At 31.4% G+C, this 26,523-nt stretch overlaps 1 protein-coding gene across 1 annotated transcript in view; it reads left to right on the top strand.

Moving 5' to 3' along the window:
- LOC145312422 (microtubule-associated protein futsch-like) overlaps positions 1-26,523 on the top strand; it is a 90,488-nt gene that overhangs the window by 56,888 nt on the left and 7,077 nt on the right. Inside the window, exons 2-4 of the mRNA XM_080151657.1 lie at positions 911-1,009; positions 6,621-6,682; positions 13,822-13,932. Of these exons, the coding sequence (XP_080007783.1) occupies positions 911-1,009; positions 6,621-6,682; positions 13,822-13,932 (272 nt within the window). The remainder of the gene's footprint in view (positions 1-910; positions 1,010-6,620; positions 6,683-13,821; positions 13,933-26,523) is intronic.

The following is a 26,523-nucleotide window of genomic DNA, read 5'->3' as shown; positions in this document are numbered from 1 at the left end:
TACCTACATTTATGTGAATCTTATTGATTTACAAAAATCACCTGGAACCAAACCCAATTATGGTAAAACTTTTTTTTGATTTTTTTTCAAAGCATCTAAATAGGTTTAAAGTTGAGGATTAGTCGTGGCTGTTATGTTAGTTATGTAGATGTGCAAAATGAATTAAAATCAGGGATAGGTAAAATTAAAACAGGATCGGGTCATTAAAAATAGTTTAAAACCTCTTTAATAGAACCCTAAACCGAGACGTTAACAAAATACTTCTAAGTTTAACATGGATAATCTATATATAACACAGGATTGATTTATTTGTGTATTATTGAGTCTGATCCCCAATAATTGATAGAAAACTGGGCTAATTTACAACAATTATTGGAAAAGTAATCATAAAGAAGGTAGACACTAGTCTATACTCTTTTTGTATACATACAGGGTGCCTGCTGTAGTTTTGTATACATACAGGGTACCTGCTGTAATTTTGTATACATACAGTGTGCCTGCTGTAGTTTTGTATACATACAGGGTGCGTGTTGTAGCTTGGTATACCTACTGTTTGCCTGCTGAAGTTTTGTATACCTACAGGGTGCCTGCTGTAGTTTTGTATACATACAGGGTGCCTGCTGTAGTTTTGTATACCTACAGGGTGCCTGCTGTAGTTTTGTATACCTACAGGGTGCCTGCTGTAGTTTTGTATACATATAGGGTGCCTGTTGTAGTTTTGTATACCTTCAGGGTGCCTGCTGTAGTTATGTATACATATAGGGTGCCTGTTGTAGTTTTGTAAACATACAGGGGGCCTGCTCTATTTTTGTATACATACAGGGTAAAATATTGCCATCATTGCACTTAAAAATATATGTATTACATATCTTCATCATTTCATATCATTGATTATTTATTTATATTTCAGGTTTGTTAAGCTGGGCAGAAGACGACATTCATGTTGACATTTCTCGAGAGCTACAATCAATTGCAGACTGCAATCCTCCAGGAGAAGAGACTAGAGGAGGTAAATATTTAGCACCAAACTGTGTACATTTTGTTCCCATTCATATGGCCGGGTCGTTCCAGCACTGTGTTCTTATTGTATTGTATTGTTCTATGTAGATTTACTATGTTTATACTATATGCTGACCTCTTTTGGGGCTTGGTGTCGCTTTGGGTTCTAGACTTCTCCATTCATATTGATGCATACATCGCTTCTTATTATTGAGGTGTAAAGTGTCCAGTCGCCCAAAGGGTATAAGTTACTCAACAGACAGCCAACCCATGACGAATTCGGAAAGAACATGAAATAAGTTTGACTAGAGTACAGTATTTGATCAATATTTCAGCAGATTATTGCTCATCTGTTATGACTCAATACAAGAAATCTCTTTGATTGTCTGTCTTTTTTTTTGAGCCTTAAGCGGGAATTAATAAAATATTAAAAGTTATACATATTACACTGAAGCCAGTTATTGAGTTATAACAAAAATAATTGAATAAATATTAATAGAGTGAAATATTGATAAGAGAAAGTTTAGCCTATCTAAAAAGATAGATAAAAATAGAGTGTGGAAAATAATAAGAAATAGTAATCTGGAAAATTTGTATTTGAGCTAATCCTAAATGTGTATTAGATAGTGAGAGAAAGAGTAGAAGATTCAATTTCACAAATTTGGTAGAAAATCAAATTTTGTCGTCAATCAATTCCTTTCATACTATTTTCTGAAAATATTTCCACATTTTTTGTTTATTATGTGCCAAATCCAAATTTCTTAGGTTAACCCAGTGTTTCCTTGGTCTTGCTTATTTTTCTATACCTATGTAAGTCTTGGAAAACCCTACCTACCCCCTTAATTACCTAGTACTGGCTAGGCTGCTTTCTATGACACTCTAACCTCATGTTTAGGCATTCCCCTTCCTCTAACTGTTAATGTCTCACATCTCACATAGTAGCAGTAGGAACCATTTTTAATTTCTTTAGTTATGACGCAGTTTTGAGCTGAGATTCAAAAATATTGCCTCCCTGATGACAAGCGGATGATAATACGTGGCGGACGTACTTACATCCCGAAATATTAAATTCCGAAGTATTTAAAATCTACAGTGTGTTTATATATAGGAAAAAAAGTTTTGCTTAACTTAACTCATTTACCATTGACATATAGTAAGAACCAACATTTTATTTTCTTCATTGGCTTGGGGCATTTTGTATCAGAAAAAATAGCAGTTTTCCACAAATTTTACCTTAGAAACCTACTTTTTCATTGTATATGATTTTTGGAAATATTAATAGACCAATATCAAATTTGATTGTTATTGTTTTGTCTTAATAGCTTTGAATGCAGTTAGCTCCCAAAAAATTTAAAAATATTTGGTACCACAGACACAAATCTTTTTAAAAAACACAAAAACTAAATCATTTCATTTCAATTTCAATCCTAAATAGACTTCAAATAAAAAGACTTCTATAAAGAAAAAATATAAACTTCTATAAAAAATAGACTTCTATAAAGAAATAGACATACATAGACTAAAATTGACAACAAAAATAGAACACATTAAAAATATAATTACGTTAAAATATTCTACAATTAAAATTTCTTAAATTTGTTAGTTCTTAAATATTTCTTGTTCCTTATAGATCTTTCAGTTCTGGTTCTAATGAGGTGTGTACAGAGAAACTTTGCTGCCAGCCGTATGGGGGCTAGATATAGTTAAAGATATTTAGTGAGAATAACGACTTCAGAATTTGGTGTTGGTCCATTAATTTTTCCAAAATCTTATTCTTTGTAATTTGTGGAAAACTGCTAAATTTGTTTTTTTCTAATACAAAATGCACCAAGATATTATTAAGATATTGATTATTAATTTCTGTCAATGGTAAGTGGATCAAATGAAGCAATACTTTTTTTCCTTTAAATAAAAAACACACTGTATACAAACAAATATATACCCAGTGCTCAAAGTTATGTTGTATAACCAGTTTTTTCCGGAGAATAGGAATAATAGGGTCAACCATTTTTTATTGATAGGGTCACCCACACCTCCCCCTCCTCCTTTATTAAAGTTGTCACTAGTTCTTTTGAAATTACAGTAACATAAATGTCATGATACATTTGACCACATCATCTTTTTTTAAACTAAGGCTTTGGTCATTTTTTCTGGTCTTTTACTTTTTAAAAAAAAAATTTTAATTTTTCTCTGAAAAATGTTTAAGGTTGCCTATGTAACCCCTGACTAAAAGATAAAAAAAGATCATGGGGTTTAAAGAAAATTGTTAGCAATTAGAAGGAGATATAACCAATTGCAATTTATGGGACAATGCAAATATTTTGTCTCGTCAGCACTAATAAGTTTTGTGGTCAAAGAATACATACATATTACATATAACAATATATACTAATGATTATTACTCTTTATTTAAATAAATACTTTGCTAGCATTTATGACCATTACCATTCAGGATGCCTTTTAACTTTTTTTATAAGCTGCTTTTTAAATTGATCCTAGTTAAATAAGACAACTCAGATGCTATGCAAGATAGGGATCAGATTTTTTTGCTTTTTGATTCTCCTGACCATTGAGTCAACAATTACTATTTTTGACAATATTGAGCCTATGAAGCGACAGACCAAATTATTCAATTATTTCTTTGTTTTAAAAATTTATTATGCAATAGATCAACATATATAGAGTATAAATTTGATGATAATTATAAAATATTTTTGCGAAAATTTAGTTAAAATTTTACACAGGGATTGTTTCTTTTGCGGGGGATTTTCCTTTTACTGGGGGTTGAAGAAGTCCCAGCCACTAAAACACCTTAAAACCACCGCAAGACCTGTATCTATATTCACTGAAGAGTAGAGCTCGATTGGTTCAGTGGTTGGATTTATTGAAAGCTTTAAGTGCGATACTAGAAAGCCCCTTTTGAGTTATTTGCTTAAAATACTTCATTTTAGGGTATAAATTTTATTTTAATATTTTAACTCAATTTTCAGAGAATCCAATGAAATACTTTATATCAAAAATTAAATTTGTTTGAATCTGGGTGTTCTTTATAGCTTGAAACAATTGACTTTGTTTTGATCCGAATCAAGATAGCTCAGTAAACCTTTATCAAATATATTTTGCATTGGCAGCAAAAAGGGCTTTTGTTTAAATCTCTTATGGAGTTATTCATGATATTTAACCTGTAAATATTATCGCAGTTTTAAGTATATTCTTATCTATGTATGATGCTATTTTAATATTAACCAGCTGGCCAGGTCATAAACCTAACTTTTGAGCAGTCGACATTTCATTTTTAAAACACAAAACGGAGCAGAGCTTCCTTATAAGTTGAAATTTCATAAACAATTTTTTTATTATATTAATATTAAAATGTATAATATTTTTGATGATGATTTATTAATTTTGTTTACTTTTGCAGCTTATTCATTTCAAGGTTAAAACTTTTGATAATAAAGTAATTCCTTATGAATCAAGTTTCATTTCTCATTTTGAAAATAGATTAGGTCATTCAAAGTTAAGTCGTCTAACCCATCGGGACTTAATCCGACATATTTTTTTGGTCTGAATTAAATGGGACAAAATATAGATAAAATAAAATCTAAGCTTCTACATATATGAATTTGCTTCTAAATATGAATCAGAATCAAACCAAATCCCTTCAGCAAATAAAGAAATATATCAGATTTTGATACATATATTTAGACATTTAACAAAGCAGCAAATTAACTTTAAAAATGAAAAAGAAAGGCATTTAATATTTATTAAATTGAAAACCTATGTCTCACTGTATTCCCAAATTTTGATTATACTATCTCGCACAATAAAACATTTTTTTGTGTTTAGTTTACATTCATTGAAACTTTACTTTTGCCAGAAACAGATAACTTAAAATTTTCATAAAAAAAGCTCTTTAAGAATTTTATTTTTTTTGTTTATATTTATATAAAAAGTGTGCAAAGTATATGAGGACTACTTTGTATGAATAAAAGATATTCTACTAGGATATAAAATAAAAGATCCACCAATAAAAATATTTTGTCAGATATCTATCTATATACACATTTTATATCATTCTAACACACAAAACAATATCATATATTTAGCCAACTCAAACTAAATCCTTTATTTCAAGCAAAGTAGAAGCCCACTTCTCCCAAACATTGAATGTTTTATTTTAAAAGCGAAGCTTTTCTACAATTAGAGTAGGTCAGTCCGTCCGTCAGTCCGTAACGGATAGCTTTTTTCGTTAATTTAGGCATGTTAGAATTGTCCTATCGATTTCAAACTTTGCATGATTATTCCTTTAGTATTTAGGTATGATTTAGAAAGCGTAGACACTCTATAATCGTTACTATTTTACGTTAATCGTTACGTCCATGTAACATGTTGATATTTTTACTTTTTAACAATAATTTTTTATGTGATAAAATCATCTTATTTATCTGATTTTTGGATTACTGATTCCTACTACAATAAAATACAATTGTTTGAGCGAAGCATCTCTATGATCAAGTCCTAAAAATGTCAGTATGTCCTTAAACAAAATTCTGTATTTAAGAAGTTTTGCAACAAATTTACGTATAATTATGTCAAAACTTATATATTCATATTTTATTTATTCAGTCCTAACACTCTACAAGAGTTAATGTTCGTCTGTCATACCGTTTCAGAGCTTCGCTTTTATGGATGTTGTCATCCTTGTTCTTGCATAACATGTCGCACATAGAAAAAGTTTAGGATCCTAAGCTTTATAGAAAACGCCTTGCAGGTTAAAATAATGTGTTTTCAAAACAAGGTTATGGTGGATGGGGTTATGGATTGTCCACTAGTGAATGAGTAATAATACCATCATTTTCTTTTATTTGTCTTTTCAATATTACTATTCATAGAAAAATATAAATATTTGTGCGACTCTGTTTATTTTGATACAATAAATATTTTTTATCGGGTGAATACAAATAGTTTCTTTTTTCCTCGTTGTTTTCTACTACAACTTCCGGTTATAGATTTACTTTAGGCTTTCTTAAATTATTCATTCCAGGATTTTTAAAAATAAAACAATCACTTCAATTTGTATACAAAAAACAGCAGGGTTTAAAGTTTAAGAATAGTTATTTCTCGCATCGTATTATAAACGGCTTTCCGCGGATATAGAATGTACAATTATGAGATTAAAACTAGTTTTTTTTAGCCCCGTGGTGCCGAAGGCACCGGCTAAAAAAACTGGTTTTAATCTTATGATTGTACATTTTTATATTCGTAGAAAGCTGGATATAATACGATGCTAGACATAGTTTTTTCGTAAGGATGAGAACCGGTTCTTATCCACCGGATTCGAATGAATACGAGAAAAGTTATTATTTTCAATATTGTTTCAATATATTTTGATGAGGGAGGACAAGAAGGGGATCCGGGAGTTAGTATTATATACACGCATCTAATCCTTAAGGAAAAAATATAATAGTCATCAAACGCTTAGATATTTTGGCTCAAGTTATTCTTTTCAATAATAATTTCCTACACTTAAACACAATACCAATCCTCCATATAATTACTCATTTAATTTCATATTAAAGTTGACTTATGTACAGTTTTTTTTTATATTTTGATATGTTTAGGTGAGCGACTAATTCAATTCGCCACAGAACATTTGGTTACAGAAGTTTTGATTCACCCCCAGGTAATACATTATTACTTAACAAGTTTTGCCAGTAGTCAACCTTGTCCGTCTATATAGCACTGGAGAGTTCTGTAGGTATTTCACAAATATCCCTTTTCCGGCAATACTAGCTAACGAAAGAAATAATCATTTCTCAATTTAAGCTATACAACTAATGGACGTAATTGTAATTATTTTTTAAAGCTTAACTTAACTTAGATCATTTATGAAAAAAACTAGGCCATTTTCTGAATAGATAAGAAATTTATCCATAAATTCAACTCTATCTTTAAAATTAACTTCTTTGCAAAAGTTCTCTGTCTATTCATATTTACATGAATGTATGAATGTTTCTATAAATAAATATAACATTACTATATCTATCCATATATTTTTATACCTCTATCTATCTAGTGAACGGCCTGTTCATAACTCTTGTAAGTAAAACGAGAATGTAAGTTACATAATCACATTTACTTGCCAAAAATGGTCTATTTGATGTTCATTTGTAACTAATCCAAAAAGTATTGATTATAAAGAAACAAAAAGTTTGTCTTTGTTCAATAACATGAAATTTACAAAAATGAAGAAGAAAGTTTAATTTTATTTAACAATCACAAATTAAACGAGCAATATTTTGTCATTTTGTCGTTTCCGTGCGATGATCAGCTGTTATTCAAGATAAACGGCAGATTTTTTGGTGAAATTTTTTCTATATGCAAATTTACTTTGTCCTGCGGTCTGTCAGTGATGCTACAAAATATAGATATTAAAAAATAAATATGTGAAAAAGATTTCGTGAAGTTCTATCTATCACACGTGTCGCACATATCAGCTTTGGGTACTATTTAAGTCTTCAACATGATACTGAACATATTTTTTCAATCTTTGAAAGTTTACAATATGCAGCAGCAGAAGAAAACTTTGATATTAAAAGTTTAGTAAAATTTTGTTGTGTGTCAGTTCTAGTTTTTAACATCAAAACTTTTTTTTTATAACGTCACATCTTAGAAAAGATAACAAAAGAAAAGTTTAAAGAAGACATGTGTATTTTGCACATTTAAAAATTTGTTAATAAACAAATCATTTAAATATTTGATTAAAGAAAATCTTATATTTCATTAAACCTTTGCATAATAGGATTAAAAATTTTAAGTTTTATCCATTTATTTTCTACTGTTAGTTATTTTTTTTCAAGTAAAGTCATTTATTACATCAATAAAGATTTACAAAAGAAGATTTGATAAAGGTATCCAAAGTTTTATGACACCATTAAAATATTTTGGATACCAGTGTAATTCACTTTTCCATACGGACAGACGGCATACTAATGAACATACGCTCTGCTATTTAAAATATAATCTTGTATTCAAATTAAATTTAAAAGATAAAACTAAGTAGAATACTTGGAACCCTTGAACTGTAGTTGAACAAAGAATTTTAAATTCTGGGCACAATTTCAAGGTTTTAAGACTTTTATTTTCATCATAACACAATACTTTATGAAGCCTTAAAATACTGTAAACTTAATATAACTATTAGATAATAATATTATAAATATACAAAGTGAACCAATCCACTTTTCATTCATTTAATACATTCTAGTTTTGTTTCAAATTGCGCGGCCTGTCAAATTTTTGTAATTATCAGCATTGCAAAATATAGATACATTAGCTTGTTTTGACAAGTGCTCATTAATAATCTTGAATTTTAGAAACCAAGTGAGAAAATTACATTTGTACGCAGAAATAAAATATTATTTGTTCATCATAGACTTACAGATTGACTAGGTGTGTAATCGAGTAGGTGCTTAACGATCCTAAGAATACTTTTTCTCGTATTCATTCGAATCCGGTGGATAGGAACCGGTTCTCATCCATACGAAAAAACTATGTCTAGCATCGAATTATATCCAGTTTTCTACGAATATAGAAATGTACAATCATAAGATTAAAACTAGTTTTTTTAGCCCGTGCCTTCGGCATCTCGGGGCTAAAAAAACTAGTTTTAATCTTATAATTGTACATTCTATATCCGCGGAAAGCCGTTTATAATACGATACGAGAAATAACTATTAAAACATTTCAGCCATCTATCTTTAGAAGTAGGTGAGTAGATCACAAACATGATTGCCATAAGACCGACGCATAATTACATAGAACAGATGATCATTGGTCAGAGGTTTCATCACAAAAATCGGACTTCTTTCTAGAAAAGAGGCCGCAAAGTTGTCACTTTATTAATCTGTTTATAAAGCTTTCCTGCAGACTGACTGACAGAACCATGAATAAAATAGATAACATGAATTGAGAAACCTTCATAAGAAAATCCAGACCTCTATTTTTAATAGCAGTTGAGATAATCATATATTTCCCTTCTTTAAATGTTGTTTACTTTTTGAAAAAAAATTATATTTCTAATTGCTTAGACTTATTTAAAGTAAAGCTTTTTTATTCTTACAAAATTTTAAACTAAAATAATAAAAAAAATGTCTTTACAATATCTAAATTCGATATTTTTGCACATTCTTTAAAAACTCGCACACCTACATAAAATAACATAACACAGACGAATACAATTATAGCATTATTTCTTTATTAAGACACTACACGAGCTTTTATAGCAGCTTTTCTATAGGTAGAGTTTGTGTGTCTATCTATCTTAATACTTATGTATAAAGAGTATGTTGTAACCAATTTTACAAACTCAAAATTTTATCTTTGTATTGTACCTAGTTACTGAACTACTCCAGAGCGTCCTTGTTTTATTATTAATTAATGGATCACTGACTTCTTTAGCTGGAAAAAAAGTGACAAAAGAAACTTTATTACTTTATGATATCAATTAACAGGAATAATAATATCCTAGAAATCCAAGCTTAAGGTCAGGTTAAAGTTCTGTTTAAAGTTTCTTGTAGTTTAAATCTTTAAAATAATATCGCTTCAGATTGTTGGCTTGAAGAAAACGAATAAATCCACCAATAAATCATTAAGAAATAATATAATTTAACAACATCTAAAATAAAACTTTTTACCTTTGAATCATAACAAACAAATATTGTAATTTGTAGAAATGCGAACTTTATTATTGACATAGATTTTAAAAAGTTTAGCTTTCAGAAATAAAAAATAAGTTGAGCAATTAGATATTGAAAAGGAGGAGAAAATGGTATATAAACAAAGAACAAAAATAAAACTTTTTATAATGATATAAAAAGTAATTTCTGAGAGAAATAAGAAAAAACTTCTTTGATTGTTCTAAAGCACAAAAAGCTTATGGTGTTTGTTAGTTTGAAGATTGTCAGACTGTTGCAAAGGGGGAAGGGAAGGGACATTGGGAAGTAAAAAAGGAGTGTATGATTGCACTATGCTTGACCAAAGAAATGAACTATCCATAAAGAATAAAAACCCTATTCCTTACTTTGAATATGGACCACTTTGATACCCCACCCACCCATTAGATTTTATATAAAAATAAAACACAAACTTAAATGGGAACTATACAATATCTACAATTTGGGCTAGATTAACATGTAAGCAATATAGAAAAAATCACGTATCTTATCTTATTACTCATAATTTTCAGGGGGAAAAATAAAAGTCTTATTTTTTCATTCCAATATAAACAACCCCTTAAATAGTGGATGTAAATATTCATTCCATTGCAAAAAACGCGATCTTTGGTTTGTTTAAATGTCCATTTATTTAGCATTTTTCAAGAATGTCAAGCGTGGGAAAATTTTTAGAATGTGGGAACCATTTATTTTGATTTAAATGGTACATATGATTTTCATTTAAATTCATTTTTTGGACCCGTGAGAAAATTTTTTTAACGTGAGAACCATTTAATTTTCATTGAATTTCATTTTTTGGAAGTGTGGGAAAAAACGTGAGAAAAAATATGTTTTAGTATAAAGAAATGTTCTATCAGTTTCAAACCTTTTTCATTCGATAGATCATACTGACTTTGGAAATACTGTCAGACCGATTTTTGAAATTCAATCTGTGAAAAAAGATATTCAAGTTTTAATTTTTTGTTTTGAAAATATTATTTTACATGTATTGACGCCCTCTTGGATTATGATAATTTTTTTTTGTTAGAAGATTTTTTTTCTAAAATATTTTTAAAAAATTAACTTTTTACAATAAAAAAATCTTTGAACTTAAATTGACCAATAATTCAAAGATTTTTTCTCTTTGATTTGGAAGATTTTTTATGATTTTTATTTTTAATGTCAAATAAAAACACAACAGTGAAAAAAATGAAAATTAAATGAAAAAACGTTTTATGATTTTATTCAAGAAATTATTTGCTAACATCACCTTTTTGTTGCAATAGAATGTTATTTAAGCAAACAAAATTTAGCATAAATGGATATTTAAATCCCAAGGTATTAAAGGATCGAGCGTTAGCTCATCATTTAATACCGAGGGATTTAAATATCCATTTATGCTAAATTTTGTTTGCTTAAATAACTCATTTATTTCCCGGAGGTAGTCATTTTTAGAAGATTTTAAATTTTTTTTGGAAGATTTTAGAATTTTTATTAATTATTAAAAGAAACTTGATATCAGGGAAATAAATGAAAATTAAAAACCAAAATTAAACCACATTTTAGCATAAAAAAATGAGTTTTTTGTTTAAATGAGAATGATATTCCTGTCCAGTTTTTTGTTTAGGAATGAATATTTCCTACCCGAGGGAATAAATGATGGACCGATAGGTCATCATTTATTCACGACAGGAACTGGACAGGAATACCCCATTTCTCCACGGAAAACTGCCTACATTGCTATTCAGTAAATAATCATTACAAGAGTGGCGGGTGGCTGCATAAAATGTGTGTGGAAAGTTTTCATAAAAACGTGTCTGAAATAAAAGTTAACTCAAGGAGAAATGTAAAAAAAAGTATAGCAGTCTACAATAAAATATTTCTTTTATTTATTCACGAAGATCCATAAAAAAGTATGTACTTTTATTGCCTCAAATAATAAATAAATGATAAATCTGAAAAAAATGATCTCAAAATATTATCTTAAAATCCACTATTTCTTTGTGGAAGTTGCAGCTAAGCCAAACTTATATTAACGACTTTCATGAAACTGCAAACAAAGAAACTAAGCCGCAACCCTCAGACACCCTTAGCTAAACTCAGTTAGAGCCACCCTCAGTAAATCCTAATTTTGATTTCAGCTGTAACCCTTCAGATGAAGGCACGGGGGCCGAGGCATGGTTAAAAAGTACCAATACATATGTAATAAAATTAGAAATAAACATAAAGATATCTTTAATTGCCAAGCAGCATGCTTACATTCTATTTTTGTATGTATAATATTTGCCACTAAACACACTTCTACTTTCCTATTCATAGGAAACCTCTTTACCTTTACTTCTATAATATTATTCTATCTGAACAAAAGAAGGAAAGAAATATTGATGATACATGATTCTTTTTCTTCCTTAGGACGTTAATTACTTTCTTATTCATATATCTTCACTCACAGACAAATATTCTGTAAATCCTATTTAGGTGAAATCGGTAAACATACAAAAGTGGGTAATGTAATACATATAATTACTATTGTCTTATCGGTTTCAAACTTTGCATGATGATTCCTAAAACAGTTATGTACGACTTAGAAAGCGTAGCAACTCTATAATCGTTACCAGAAAGTCCGCACGTCCATTTAAAACAAGCAGATTTTTTTCTTATTTACGACAAGTTTTTGTATGTTAAAATTATCTATTTCATCTCTATAATCAAGTACTAAAAACGTCAGTATGTCCATAAACAGTTTAAATTTTGGTTGTGTAATAGGCCAACTTCCTTACGCCCCCTCCATTGGACATTGATACTTCTTGTAAAACGACTCCACAAAAGTTACCGTTACTTACTTTTCCGCGAATTCGAAGTTAAAAAACTAGTATTGCAAATATAAAAATTCTTACAGAAATAATAAAATTAGCTGAAAGAAAAAAATCTAAATTTATTAATTAGAACTTTAAAAATGTTGTAGGGTTTCTTTATGAACTTTGTGTTAGTGTTTCTTTAATTCCGCATATCATGACATCTTCATAGAGTTTCAAAATCCTAAAAATACACAACATCAAATAAATCAAAAGAAAAGTAAAAAGTGCGAGGCCATGCTGTTGATAAATGTGTGCAAGTGAAGCCAAGCATTTCCTGTTACGTAAGACAATCGCGTTTCCAATTAGTATTTATTTGTAAGAATAATATTATTAAACTACGAACCATGATTGTGGTTTAATTATGTTTTCTTTTAAATAGAAATATGTTTAAGTTTGCACATTTGCGTACAGCAAAAAAAGATTACAAATTTTAGAACATCGCACTAGTAAACAAAAGTAAATCTAAATCCACTCTGCAATACTTATATACTTTATACCTATAATAAATCTTTGATAATTAATAATATCCATAATTGGTAACTAAAGCATTCTGTATTCTAGATATACCTACAACAAGACAATTATGTCCAAAAGTGGCGGAGCAAGAACGAACTAATAACATTCTTACACAAACACAAATATAAATTGTGATATATTAAGTAAATCTTTATTCTAAATTCAGATTTAAAAAAAATTGTACTAGGGGGGGGGGGGGATTGTCTAATGAGTTTACCCCTAATTCCCTCACATATTGGACATACTTGAGTGAAAGGTTGAGGATGGTTTAGCTATCCAAGTGTTTATGTGACCGATATAGTTTAAAGAATTTTAAAAGTAACAATTATGAAACAGTGCAATTTAAGAAACTGTTGTACCTGATGTATCGACATATAATAATCATAGAGCATCTATTAGAGGACTTATATATTTTTATAAAATTTTCGGATAATTAGAATATTTTGTTAATCTTTTCCTAATTACTCGTCTATAATATATTTCATAACATTATTACCAACTACCAAATGAAGTGTAATCTATAAATAAAATAACCGGTTGTCTGTGAGTCTCTGTGTCTATCTGCACCGAAGGATTTTTTAATAATATAAAGATAAGAAACTTAGCTTTATTTTTTTTATAGATTTTTGGAAATGTAGTGTGGCTGCACATTTTTGTGAATTCATAGAAATATTTTTCAGTCACCAAAACTTTTCAACTAATTTCAATGTTGTACTAAATATAATAATATTAAGGTGAACACACTGCAACAATGTATGAAGAACATGCTTGGAAGCTTTACCAAGCACAGGCACATCATTCATGCAGGATACACGTTCGCTGGACAAGGTTCCTGGATACTACAGGTAGGATATTATAACTCAGGAGGGGGGGGGGGGAGGGGTTAAACATAAGAATACAGAAGCACAAAGATTTATAGATATTTTAAATATATTTTGTGAAAATGTCAGTATTAGACCCATTTCGCATGGATTTTGTGACAATGTACTATGGTTTTAATGATTTGGCAGTCTTTAGCATTTTTGATGGACAGAATATTTCATAAAGTATCTAATTTATTAATTTAAAACTGGAAATGGAAAATGAAATCTATAAAACTGAATAAAAATTCCAAAGCAATTATAGATTTGCATACTGATAGCAAAATATTAATATATATTTCATTTAATTACTTTTTGCAAAATAAAAAGAAAAATTGATATATGTATTTATAATTTTCATTCTTAAATTTATAAACAGACCATCTATAATACAAAGTAGCTTGATGTCTGTCCGTCTGTCTATCTGTCTGTCCGTCTGTCTGTCCGTACCTTAAGACCTCGGTAACCACTGAACAGATCTTATTCTACTCTTCAGGGTATATACCTATTGGTCAGGTGGTGGCTTTAAGCTATTTCTTGGGGGGTGGGACACCCCCAGCCCCCAAAAATGAAAATCCCCTCCCCCCCAAAAAAATAAATTTTCTGGGGAAACTACTTTACAAAAATTCGCAGCACCAGAATTTTTTTTTTTTTTTTTTTAAATAACCTCATGGGGCAAAGCCCTTAAAGGCTAGGGAAGCCGCTAGTGTTTTTTAAAGCGTAGCTTTCCTCACTCCGTATGTATGTTTATAGTGAGTATTTCTCTGTTAAAAATGTTTGAAAGGGTCTTATCACGGCTGGAACCTCAGATGTCAAAACTTTATTTTAGTGTTTGGCCAAAATGACTTAGCAATTGTATCTGTAAGTACGTCTAATAACACCCTTTGCTATTTTTAAAATCCTAGAAAATTTTTTTTGCAAGAAAATTGCATAAATTCGCAACCTTTTTTAGAACCACTACATAACTCGAGTTTTAAAACTTTTTATATAAAATCCTTTTTACAAAAAATATCAATAATTACTTAAAATTAAACCTGAAAGAAAAAAAATCTCATTACACGTGTTAATTTGCATGTTTTAGGCCTTTTTTTGAGGAAAGTATAACTTCCACATTTTTGACAATAATATATTTTTTTAACATTTCAAAGTAAAATATAATAAAACTTAAACGATTTTTCTTGAATTATCAGTTGAAAATTTCATCAAACATGCAATTTAAGTGATGAAAATTTAATAAAATCATTTTTTGAATGTTTAGAATTACCAATTTTCTACATTTAAAACAAAATGTTAACAAAATTTAAAAACATTCTAATATATAACTTTAAAAATCAATAACATTTTATAAAATGATGTTTTAAAAAAAAAATCATTAAAAGGTATTAAAATGCATTTTAAGTTGCTTAAAATTAAAACGAGAATATCTTTTTACACTTTATTCTTTGTAATAGAGATTAATCGTCATTTGCTGAAAATGAAACATTTGATAAACTAATTGAATCTTTTTGTGACCATGTTTAAACTTTTTAATTTTTACACTAAGGTGTTTTTTAATGAAAATCTTTGTTGAATTCTCTTTTGCGACAAAAAAAGAAAGGGAATTTTTTACTATTTCTAGGTTATCTTATGTAATTTAAACTATATAATATGAAATAATTTTTAATTGTCTTTCTTTTGAGCCACAAAACACTGTAAAATGTAACATATATGCAAAAATAACAATTTTTTTAATGAATATTATAATATCCTTACATGACATTGCGTCAGAGCTTATTCTTTAGATCATATGTTCATGAAAAGTAGTCATAAACTTGGAGGGTTGCGCTATTTATTAGAATATTAAATAAACTTGAATGGTAAAAATATTAGCATAGCCTTTGTCAATTCAAATGCTTTAGGTATATTATTCGGAAAGTTAGTTAAAAAAGAGAGAATTTGCTGTGTATACTGTTGAAAGACTTTCAAAAATGTAAATTACAAAGCAATCCTAAAAGATCGGGTCGTAGGCGAGTCTTAGTCGGGGGTTTTCTGATAGCAAATATTGCGTTATTGGTATACAATGTAAAAAAAAAACATTTTAAAGAAATTCTTTAAATAAAACCCAACGTGTATTGGCAGTACAAACATCTTAATGCTAGCAGACATATGTTTATCAACATTTGCAGAAAACTATTTCCACAAGAAAAATTATTCAGGTTTCTACTTCACAATTTTAAATATTTCTTTCTGATAAAATGTTTTACATATATCGTATAATCATTTACCAAAAAAAATATTTTGATAATTTAGATTTCAGAGAAGATTAATCCTTTCAAAAAACTAAGACGACATTTTGCATCTTCTGTCATGACATTTTAGAAAAAATATAAAAAACCAAAATTTAGTATGAAAACTATTTTCATCGATTTTTCTGAAGGTATTATCGTATTCTGTGGCTTTGTTATTATCATTTACTTATATCGAAAGTGCCAAACATTGTACCCTAACTTATTCATTTAATAATAAACTAACCGTGTTATGTGTGTCAACTATTATATTTCTAAAAACATTTGAACCTCTTTTTGATGTCATTAGATTTTTTTCCTATTTTACAACTGTAAGTTTATCCACCTTTTTGGTCAATTTATATTAAGAACCAAGAATTTAAATTTTACGAGGGAACATTAAGATGCCACATTATCAGCAAATAGCACTGTAAAGGGAGGGAGGGGACAATGTGGAGTATAAAAAATTTAATTAAAATATCCCCCAATAGGATTTATCTATGAAAGTCATAATTACGGACTTTTAATATCTCTATTGAATAATTTATCTTTCCAGTACCTTCATTGTCATCTCTTCTTACTTAACTTGATGTGAATATTTTTTATGTAAAATATATCTTTCCAAGAAGCTACACAAATAATATTTTTCCAGTTATTAAAACGACCAAGCTAATGTTGCTTGATTTACTTCTACAAGAGACAAAATGAATTGGAAATTATTGCTAAAATCGAAATATATCTTCATGTCTTAGAATAGTGTATTTAAATAAATAGGTTGAAAAACATACTAACTTTAAAATATTTCTAGTTACTTTCATTTACCTTAAACATATTATACTGCATTTAAGTATGGATATTCAAATTGTTTTAAGATAATTATAGTATTTTTAAAATATTGTAAAAAACGTTCGAAATAATGAACTTTTTGTAGCGAAGCTACTCCTCACGTCACCATTTTTGTCTATCGTTTATTTAGTTTTCTTCTTCTTCTTCTATTAGCCCTTTGCCTTGCCTATTCATACTGGTTCATCATCTCTGACAGGTAGACCAAGAAATCTGGCTGTCTCGATGGGTGTGCTCCATAGGTTTTTCACTGTTAAAGACGTAGGGTTCTGACTACAGTTGAAAAGATGTTCTGTAGTGTGCAGTTCTGGACATTTTGGACATGTGTCCGGCACAAACTTGTTTGGATTCTTGTTAATCCTGGTCAGGAAAGTGTTTAGGTATGAACTATACCCTGAACGCAGCTGGGCCAGTGTGGATCTTGTTGTTCTTGGGAGAGAGTTTTCATCTTTACTGATGGCTGGGGGTTTAGCTTGGAGGACTTTATTGTTCGCCATTTTGGCGATAGAGTCTCTCACTGATTCTGTGTGCAATTGTTTGAGTCTGGATTTGTAGTCCTTTCCAGGTAAATCTGGATGGGATATAGAGTTTACCTGTGCACCAAACTCGGAAACAAGTGTATTCCTCATTTTGCGGAAATTTCTTGGACGGGCTGGGACCAGGTTACACCTGTTGGGATGGTTGGGATGCTGTGTGGCCAGCAGAAATTGCTTGCTGAGCATCTGACAGTTATCCTTTACAGGCATGACTTTCGTTTCTGCATGTAAATGATTGATGTCTGTAATTTCATGGCAGCCTGTCGCCGTTCTTAGAGCTGTATTTTGGGCAGCTTGCAGTTTGTCCCAGTTTGTGTCGCTGAGGGTCAGGGTGAAGATGGGGCAGCAGTAGTTTAAGAGTGATTGTCCGATGAACTTGTAGGTGTTGACCATCACCTCTTTTTCTTTACCCCATGTGGTACCGGATAGAGCCTTTAAGATGTTGTTTTTGGCATTTAGTCTTGTTCTTAGGTCTTTGGTGTGATGGTTGAAACAGAACATGTTGTCATATGTGACCCCTAAGAATTTAGGGTGTTTGACGGATGAACAGTCTCGCCGTTTATTTTAACATCAAGGACTGTGCTGGCTTCATTTGAGAATGTGGTGAAAACTGTTGCAGATGATTTTGATGGTGAAATGAATAGGTTACGGCCCTTGAACCAGTTATCAAGAACTGAAAGATAAGCATTCAGGTCTTTAACCACTGGATCAATTAGTGGTCCTCGTCCTAGTACATTTGAATCATCAGCATAGGTAACCAGGAGGATGTTTGCTGGAGGGCTTGGCATTGATGACATGTACAGGTTGAACAAGACTGGTGAAAGTACACCTCCTTGGGGGACGCCTTGTCTAACAACTCTGTAATTTGATCTGGAACCTCTAAATTCTACAAATGTTTGCCTACCTCTGAGATAGGCGCACAGGAAGCGTGTCACGTAACTGTTGAGCAGCAGGGATTTTATATCCTGGAGGAGAAGGTGGTGGTCAACCGTATCAAAGGCCTTTGATAGGTCAATTGCAACAGATACTGTACGTTCTACAGGCTTCTTCATGTTGAGGCCGGTGGTGATGAAGTTGTTGATGGTGTGTAAGGCAGTGGTGGTGGATCTGCCCTTCCTAAAGCCGTGCTGATGGTCTGCAAGGTTCACCGCTTCATTCACCTGAGGTAGGAGAAGGGCTTCCAGGATTTTGCTGGTAGGACAAAGAAGTGATACAGATCGATAACTTGTACCCTGGTCTGCTGGTTTCCCAGGTTTCAGGAGTGGTATTATCTTCCCTGTTTTCCAAATGCTGGGTATGTGGGTGTTGAGAAGGCTCAGGTTAAAGATTTCAGTTAGGTATTTAATACCCTTTGGACCGAGATGTTTCAGCATTATTGGAGAGAGTCCGTCCGGCCCAAGGGCCTTAGAACTCTTAGACTTCTTGATTGCCTCAAGTGTCTGTGTGGGGGTAAATCTGACTGCTCTACTCTTAGATTTCTTCTTCATATTCCTGAGGGTTCGTCTAAGAGCTTGTACAGGCTTGGTATCGGATTGTGGGGTGTATTGCGAGTTGAAGCTGTTAGCCATGGTTCTCGGGTTGTTGGTCATTTTGCCGCCGAAACTAATGCCTTGGTTGTCAGGTTTGACAGGTTTATTGTTTAGGCCTTTAATGGTGTTCCAAAGTTTCTTAGAACCAGGATTGCATTTTGAAAGGTGTTCATGCCATTTACTTTTCCGGTGTTCATTAATGGCTATGTTGATCTCCTTGTTGATATCTGGGAGTCTTGCATCACTTGGGTTGTTCTGCTTTATTTCATCCCTTTGTTCTATGAGTCTGGCCGCAGCTGTAGGAACAGCATTGTAGACTTTAGGGATGCGCCCGGCAGGAATACAAGTCTTGGCTGCCTTCAAAAGGGTGTTTGGAAAAAATTTCTCTGCGTTGAAAACATTAATTACTTCTCTGGCGGTGTTGAAAGATTTTTCCGTTATTGCAGTAAATTTAGTCCAGTTGGCTCTTGAGAAGTTTATGAAGGTCCTGTTTTTAGTGTTGGATTTTTTTAAGGTTGCTGAAAGACTTATTGTGATGGGAAGATGGTCGGAGTTTAGTTTCTTTTCTACTTTCCAGGTGGTGTATGGAATAAGACTTGATGACGCGATACTAATGTCCGGAGCAGTGGATGTGCCATTGGCTATTCTGGTGGGCAGGTCTTCATTGATGATACCAAATTCTTTCCCTGCAATTGTGTTTACAAGGTGTCTGCCTCTTTGGTCAGGATTTGATTCTGAATACCAGAGCTTGTTGTGTGCATTAAAATCGCCGATGATGTAGGAATTTTTCCCAAGTCCATCATATATATGTTCAAGGGGGGAACATAATTGGGTGTGTTGCAGCTACTTTGTGGTGGGATGTAGATGTTTCTTATGTAGAGATCTTCCTTGTTTATGCCAGGAATCTTGATGGTGATTGATTCTAGGAACTCATCTTGTTCTAGAATGGCAGGTGTCGGTTCTACATTGAAGTTAAGATCTTTATGTACCATAAAGGCAAGACCTCCCCCTTTGTTGGTTCGATCTTTACGTACCAGGGTGTAGTTAGGTAGCTTTGATAGTTTAGATCTATCTGATAGCTTGGTTTCTTGTAGGGCAGCAACAGGGATGTTGTTCTTCCCAAGGTAGTGGAGAAGATCGTCGCGTTTCTTGGTTAATCCGTTGATGTTGTATTGTAATATATTCACATTATATTCCTCATCTTCTTTGCTCGCCTGTGGGGGGTTGTTACAGAAGGGCGGGGCACTCCTTATTTAGTTTTAACATTTGTCCTCGTTTGTTGAATGTAAAGTGGCTTATGATTGGCATATAATCCAAACTAGCTCTCTGGTTGGCCCGGTTGTGTATAATGATTACTTGATTTTAAAAAGTTGATTTTATTAATTATCTGTATAAGGGAACACATACATACATTATTGTTTCAAAAAGCCTCACCATTGTTAGGCGTAATGGTAAAAACACTTTTTCAGAGTGTTTATAATATAAATAGCAGAATATAAGAGAATTAAATGTGTAAGATATTTGAATAGAAAAGCCTAGAGCGTGTTGTATGTAATATTTCCCTTCAAAATAGACTTAAAAGTTCAGAATCATAATATTATGGTTTAGTTATTCAACAAATGTTTTTAGTCATAAGTGAAAGAAATTTACAATAAGAAAATTATCAACAAGCAAGAAGCCTAACTTTTGTTTTCTTATGAACCTATTATATGATCCCTATTTAGTTTTTTTATATTTATAATACCAAATGATTCCTAGTTGTTTAAATTTTATAATGAACACTCTTTTACTCATCTCCCTCTAAACTCTAATCTTCTACTTTGCTGGAGTATAAAGATGTCAAGAAAGAAAATATCTCATTACAAATACAAGTCATAAGAATCAGGGATACCTGGATACAATTATGGATATAAAATTTGATATTTTAGACAATTAAAGAGGTTACAGCGCTTATTATTATTATAATTTTCTTTTATTTAATTTGGGTAAGGGTGAAATAATAGTGTGATGAACAAATTTACTCCAAGATATTAATACCTATCTGTTGGTAGGTTGGTAATTGCAATGCACACTTCACATTCTTTCTCAATAATTGTTGTAACTGTTTTCATACTATATACTTATTACTCACATGCAAAATTTCTACCCTTCAAATAAATATTTCAAAGGCATAAAGTAAAACGTATTTTATCACATTTTCCCCGCTTCTCTCCCTAATAGGAGGCCAAATTTATTTGGTAAAAATATCTCTTCCTTTTTCAGTTGTTTAACATAAGTTTAGGCATTGACCAGCCAAACTTTTGTAAACTAGTTTCAAATAGAACACATTCATCAGGATGTAAAAAGGGCCATAAACGAGAAAAGTTTTTTTTTAGATGCATAGCAGCTTTGCTAGTCACAATTCCCCCCATATTTGTTTAATCTTTCTCGTAATAAAAAAAGTGGTTATTTTAATTTAGATATCGAGTTAAGAATAATGGAATCTTACTTTCCTTCAACCATTGCTAAATCGTTTTCATATAGTAAAACGTTTTTAAAAATAGTGTAAAGTTTCTTGTAATTTTTTGGTACTGTTTTTTTTAGTAAATTTGATTAAGATAATTTTTTATAGATGATTAATTTAACATTAAGCAGTATAATTTTAATGGTCAACTAAAAACTTTTGTTTGCTAAAATATTTGAAACTTTTCTATTAATTTTCAAACTTTTTTAGATTTGTTGGAATAATGTAAAAGGAAAAAATTTTAAACATTTTTCCCCCCACAATTTACGTTTTATCTTCTGATATAGACAATGAAATAATTAAGATTATAGGCATACAGACAAACATTAGTAAAACAAGTCTTTAACATCTACTTGTCCGTGTTTGTCTTAATGAATGGTTACAGTATGAAGTCTGAATTTCTAGAACTAGGAAAATTTCTGTACTTCTTATTTATGAAATCTAATATTTACCTGTATATTTCAGTTTTAACCCTTCAGTATTTCCTTTCCTTTAGTTAATTTTTTTATATCATTTCAATTTCAAACTCATGTATTTCTTAACATGTAAATAAAAAAGACTTTCTATATTGTTTTGTTTTATTTGCTACATTTTTTTTGTTGGGCGGGAGGATGGGGTGGGACAGTTCCTAACCAAAGTGTTAGAATGTAGGTAAGTTTGTTAGTATGCATAGTGTAAATGTGTGTTAGTATATACAGGGTGCGTCACATAAATCGGGACATTTTTTAAACGGCCATAGCGTCAAAACTACTTGACCAATCAGGACGTTTGACCCCACTATAGAAAGCTTAGGTAATGACCGTTTAGCACAAAAAAATCTTTGGACGAAGATGGACGTGTACACCGAGCTGGACGCGTATATGTTCAAAAAGGCAGATTCCAAATGCGCCGGTGGTTAAGTGCGCAAAATCACAAAACGTAGGGTCCGATAGGGAAGGAGTTGGAATCTTGACCCCAAATTTTGTGGGTGTCTTAGGCTCATTGAGACACACATTTTGCCGTGTTTAAATCCATTTTAGCTCAATCCTAGCCGAAATGAGGTCGATTATTCAAGATTTTGAGCCTTAAGAAATCACAAACAGTAGGGCCCGACAGGGAAGGAGTTGGAAATTTGACCCAAATTTTTTTGTGTGTCTTGAGCTCACCGAGACACGCATTTATAGTACTTAAAGTCCACTGTAGCTAAATACTAGCCCAAATGAGAGCAAAAACATGGATTTTGTCAATTTGGCGGTTATTCATGATCCTAAGGAAATGTGGCCTCCCAGTAGCCCGATCTTAATTCAATGGACTTTTGGGCCTAGGGCTACTTTAAAGCATGCACCAATAGACGTGCCCATACCACAAAGACCTCCCTCATTGCCACTATCAAGGAGAACTACGCCAGCTTGGACAGGTGCATTTTAACCTGGACCTGCCGGCGGTTGAGGAGGCGGGTAGAGACGGTGATTGAGGCTGGCGGCGATTTTATTGAATAATCTACTAGTCATATACCTATTTTGCTTCCAAGTTTTTAAAATTCAATAAAATCTTTAAAATTGACGATTTTATGTTCATTTCTTTAAAAATTACAAAATGTCCTGATTTATGTGACGCACCCTGTATAATGTGAATGTGTGCTAGTATGCCGCAGGTCCAAATAAGATTATAATATGTATGAAAGGCTTACTATACTTTTATACAACATTTGCCTTCTTTTTTAGCGGCTTGGATACTCTATATATTTATATTTTCTCCACTTTTAATTTAATTTCTTATTTATAGTTAAGGAAGTTAATTAGTGAAATTCATGGAATAAACATAGTTTTTATTACTTCGTGACAAGCTAACTTCAATGGAACTCATATATTTGCCAATTTAAATCTGCCAAGTTAATAAAAAATGTGGCAAATTAGTTATTATTAATTTAAGTATTGCATTGCAGCTCCACATACAGAACTTGGAAATTGAAAGCAGTGATTTCATTTTCCAATATTATCCAGGGATAAGGGGATACAAGTTTCCAATATTAACCAGGGATTCAGGGATACGAGTTTCCAATATTACCCAGAGACAGGGATACCAGTTTCCAATATTACTCAGGGATACTAGTTTCCAATATTACTGAGAGATAAAGGGATACCAGTTTCCAATATTACTCAGTGATATGGGGATACCAGTTTCCAATATTACCCAGGGAAACAGGGATACAAGTTTCCAATATCATCCAGGCATACAGGGAAACCAGTTTCCAATATTGCTGTGAGATACAGGGATACCAGTTTCCATTATTACTGAAAGATTCAGGGATACCAGTTTCCAATGTTACTGAGAGAAACAGGGATACCAGTTTCCAATATTAGCCAGGGATAAAGAGATACTAGTTTCCAATATTACCCAGGGAAACGGGGATACAAGTTTTCAATATTATCCAGGCATACAGGAAAACCAGTTTCCAATATTGCTGAGAGAAACAGGGATACCAGTTTCTAATATTACTGAGTTATACAGGGATACCAGATTCCAATGTTACTGAGAGAAATAGGGATACCAGTTTCCAATATTATCCAGGAATAAAGAGATACCAGTTTCCAATATTACCCAGGGTTATTTTCCAATTTTACCCAGGGAAACTGAGTTACCAGTTTCCAATTTTACCCAGGGTTAAGGAGATACTAGTTTCCAACATTACCCAGAGATATGGGGATACCAGTTTCCAATATTAACTAGGGTTACAAGGATACTAATTTCCAACATTACCAAGGGTTACATGGATACCAGTTTCCAATATTATCCAGGGAAACAGAGTTACCAGTTTCCAATATTACCAAGGGTTAAGGGGATACCAGTTTCCAATATTACCCAGAGATACGGGGATACCAGTTTCCAATATTAACCAGAGTTACATGGATACTAGTTTCCAATTTTACCCAGGGATATGGGGATACCAGTTTCCAATATTATCCAGAGATATGGGGATACCAGTTTCCAAAAATACCCAGGGATATGGGGATATCAGTTACCAATATTACCCAGAGATACGGGGATATCATATTCCAATATTACCCAGAGATATGGGGATATCATATTCCAATATTACCCAGGGTTACGGGGATACCAGTTTCCAATATTACCCAGGAATATGGAGATACCAGTTTCCAATATTACCCAGATATGGATATACAAGATTCCAATATTACCAAGGGATATGGGTATACCAGTTTCCAATACTACCCAGAGATACGGGGATACCAGTTTTCAATATTACCCAGATATGGGGATACCAGTTTCCAATATTACCCTGGGATATGGAGATACCAGTTTCAATCTTACCCAAGAAAATATTACCCGTTCTTTATGTCCCTGGATTTTACATCCATAGTTCACTTTTGCTGGTTTTGAAATTATCTAAAACTTAGTAATACAGTAATATATGATACGAAACTTGCAAGTTACTTTTATGTAATTCAAAGTACCAAAGATTACAGAAATTTCACACAGTTCATTTCTCTTTGCATAGAATAGAATGAAGAAAATGTTCTTGTAGGCCCACTGTAAAAAGATGTAAGAAAATTAATTATCTTGATTTTACATTAAATTTAATAAGAGTTGTTTGCAAATTTTTTTTAGTTAAAATCTAGTTGGTTCAAATCAAGAAATAAAATACTTATGCCAAAAAACTTTTAAGAGACTTTTAATAACCTTTTTCTATCACAGACATTGCACACTTGATAAAATAGGGAAATCATGAAACCTTTAAAATCACACAACCTTTAAATCATGAAAACTTAAAAATAAAGGAATCAATCTAGCACCCCAATTAATTAATACACAAATCTTATTGAAACTTGATGAAAAAATGTAGAAAAAAATCTCTATTAATACTATGTGCATTGACAAATAAAACAATTACCTTTTTATTTCATTTCAATATCTTTAAAAATAAGCAAGTTATTATGATTTGAAATTGTCGGTAAAAAGTGCTTTTTCTTTAATTACTCATGTTTTATAAGATGATCTCTTATAATCTGTCAATCAAAATTAAAAGATTAAGAGATTAAAGGGGGAGAAGTGAGGAACGAATATGAAGAATTTTAATACTATGAACTAAAATCCAAGCAAAAAGAAGGTTGATTTTATGTTTTAAAAAAAGGCATTTTAAATGTAATTATTAGATTATTTTGATGTTTATATTATAATGTTGTTTCAAGTAAAAAAAAAGATTTTAATTTACCGTTATAGAATAAAATTCTTTAAGAATACAATAACATACTCACCTTTTGAACTCTTTGGGCTCTAAAATGTGCTGTTGTTTTAAGAGATATTATAAAACACCTGTAACAATTTCGATGCATATTTTTATAGAGAATATGGACATATAATTATTTTTTTTGTACTCCTAATGGTTGTTTCCCAAATCTGGAAAACGCAGTTTTCTCTGAAACACCCTGTATATATTTAACTAGCTAGGTACACTTCTATGGTAGATAGATAGCTTATTCATAGTCTAATAGAAAAGGAAAAAACTATTTCAATTCAATCAGTTTTAATTTGTGTTGGGAAAATTTGACTAAGTATTTTATTTGTATCTTTTATTTTTTGAAATTGGTGTTTGAGAATATGTTTGTATGTCTGTATATCCGTGTATGTGTAAACGTGCATGTTTTGTATATGTGTGTGCGTCAATCTAATGAAAGGTGTCGGTTTGCCAAATTCTTGAGGAAGAGAGAGAAACTAATTTTGAAAGTTTTGGCCTGAGGAACCACTTTGTTGGCTCTGGGAGGTGGGGCTAGGTAGTTTAAGGGGGAGCCAATACCCTTGAAACAATCCCTACTGTTCACTATTCAGGGTGATTGCAAAATAAACTTTGAATGTAGTAATTCTTTTAAAACACAATCAAATTTAATATTTTAATTTCTGCA

The sequence above is a fragment of the Acartia tonsa genome, chromosome 2, assembly GCF_053477335.1.
Source record: "Acartia tonsa isolate MP-2025a chromosome 2, ASM5347733v1, whole genome shotgun sequence".
NCBI classification, from domain to species: Eukaryota; Metazoa; Arthropoda; class Copepoda; order Calanoida; family Acartiidae; genus Acartia; species Acartia tonsa.
This window is presented reverse-complemented; position numbering and strand designations above follow the sequence as displayed.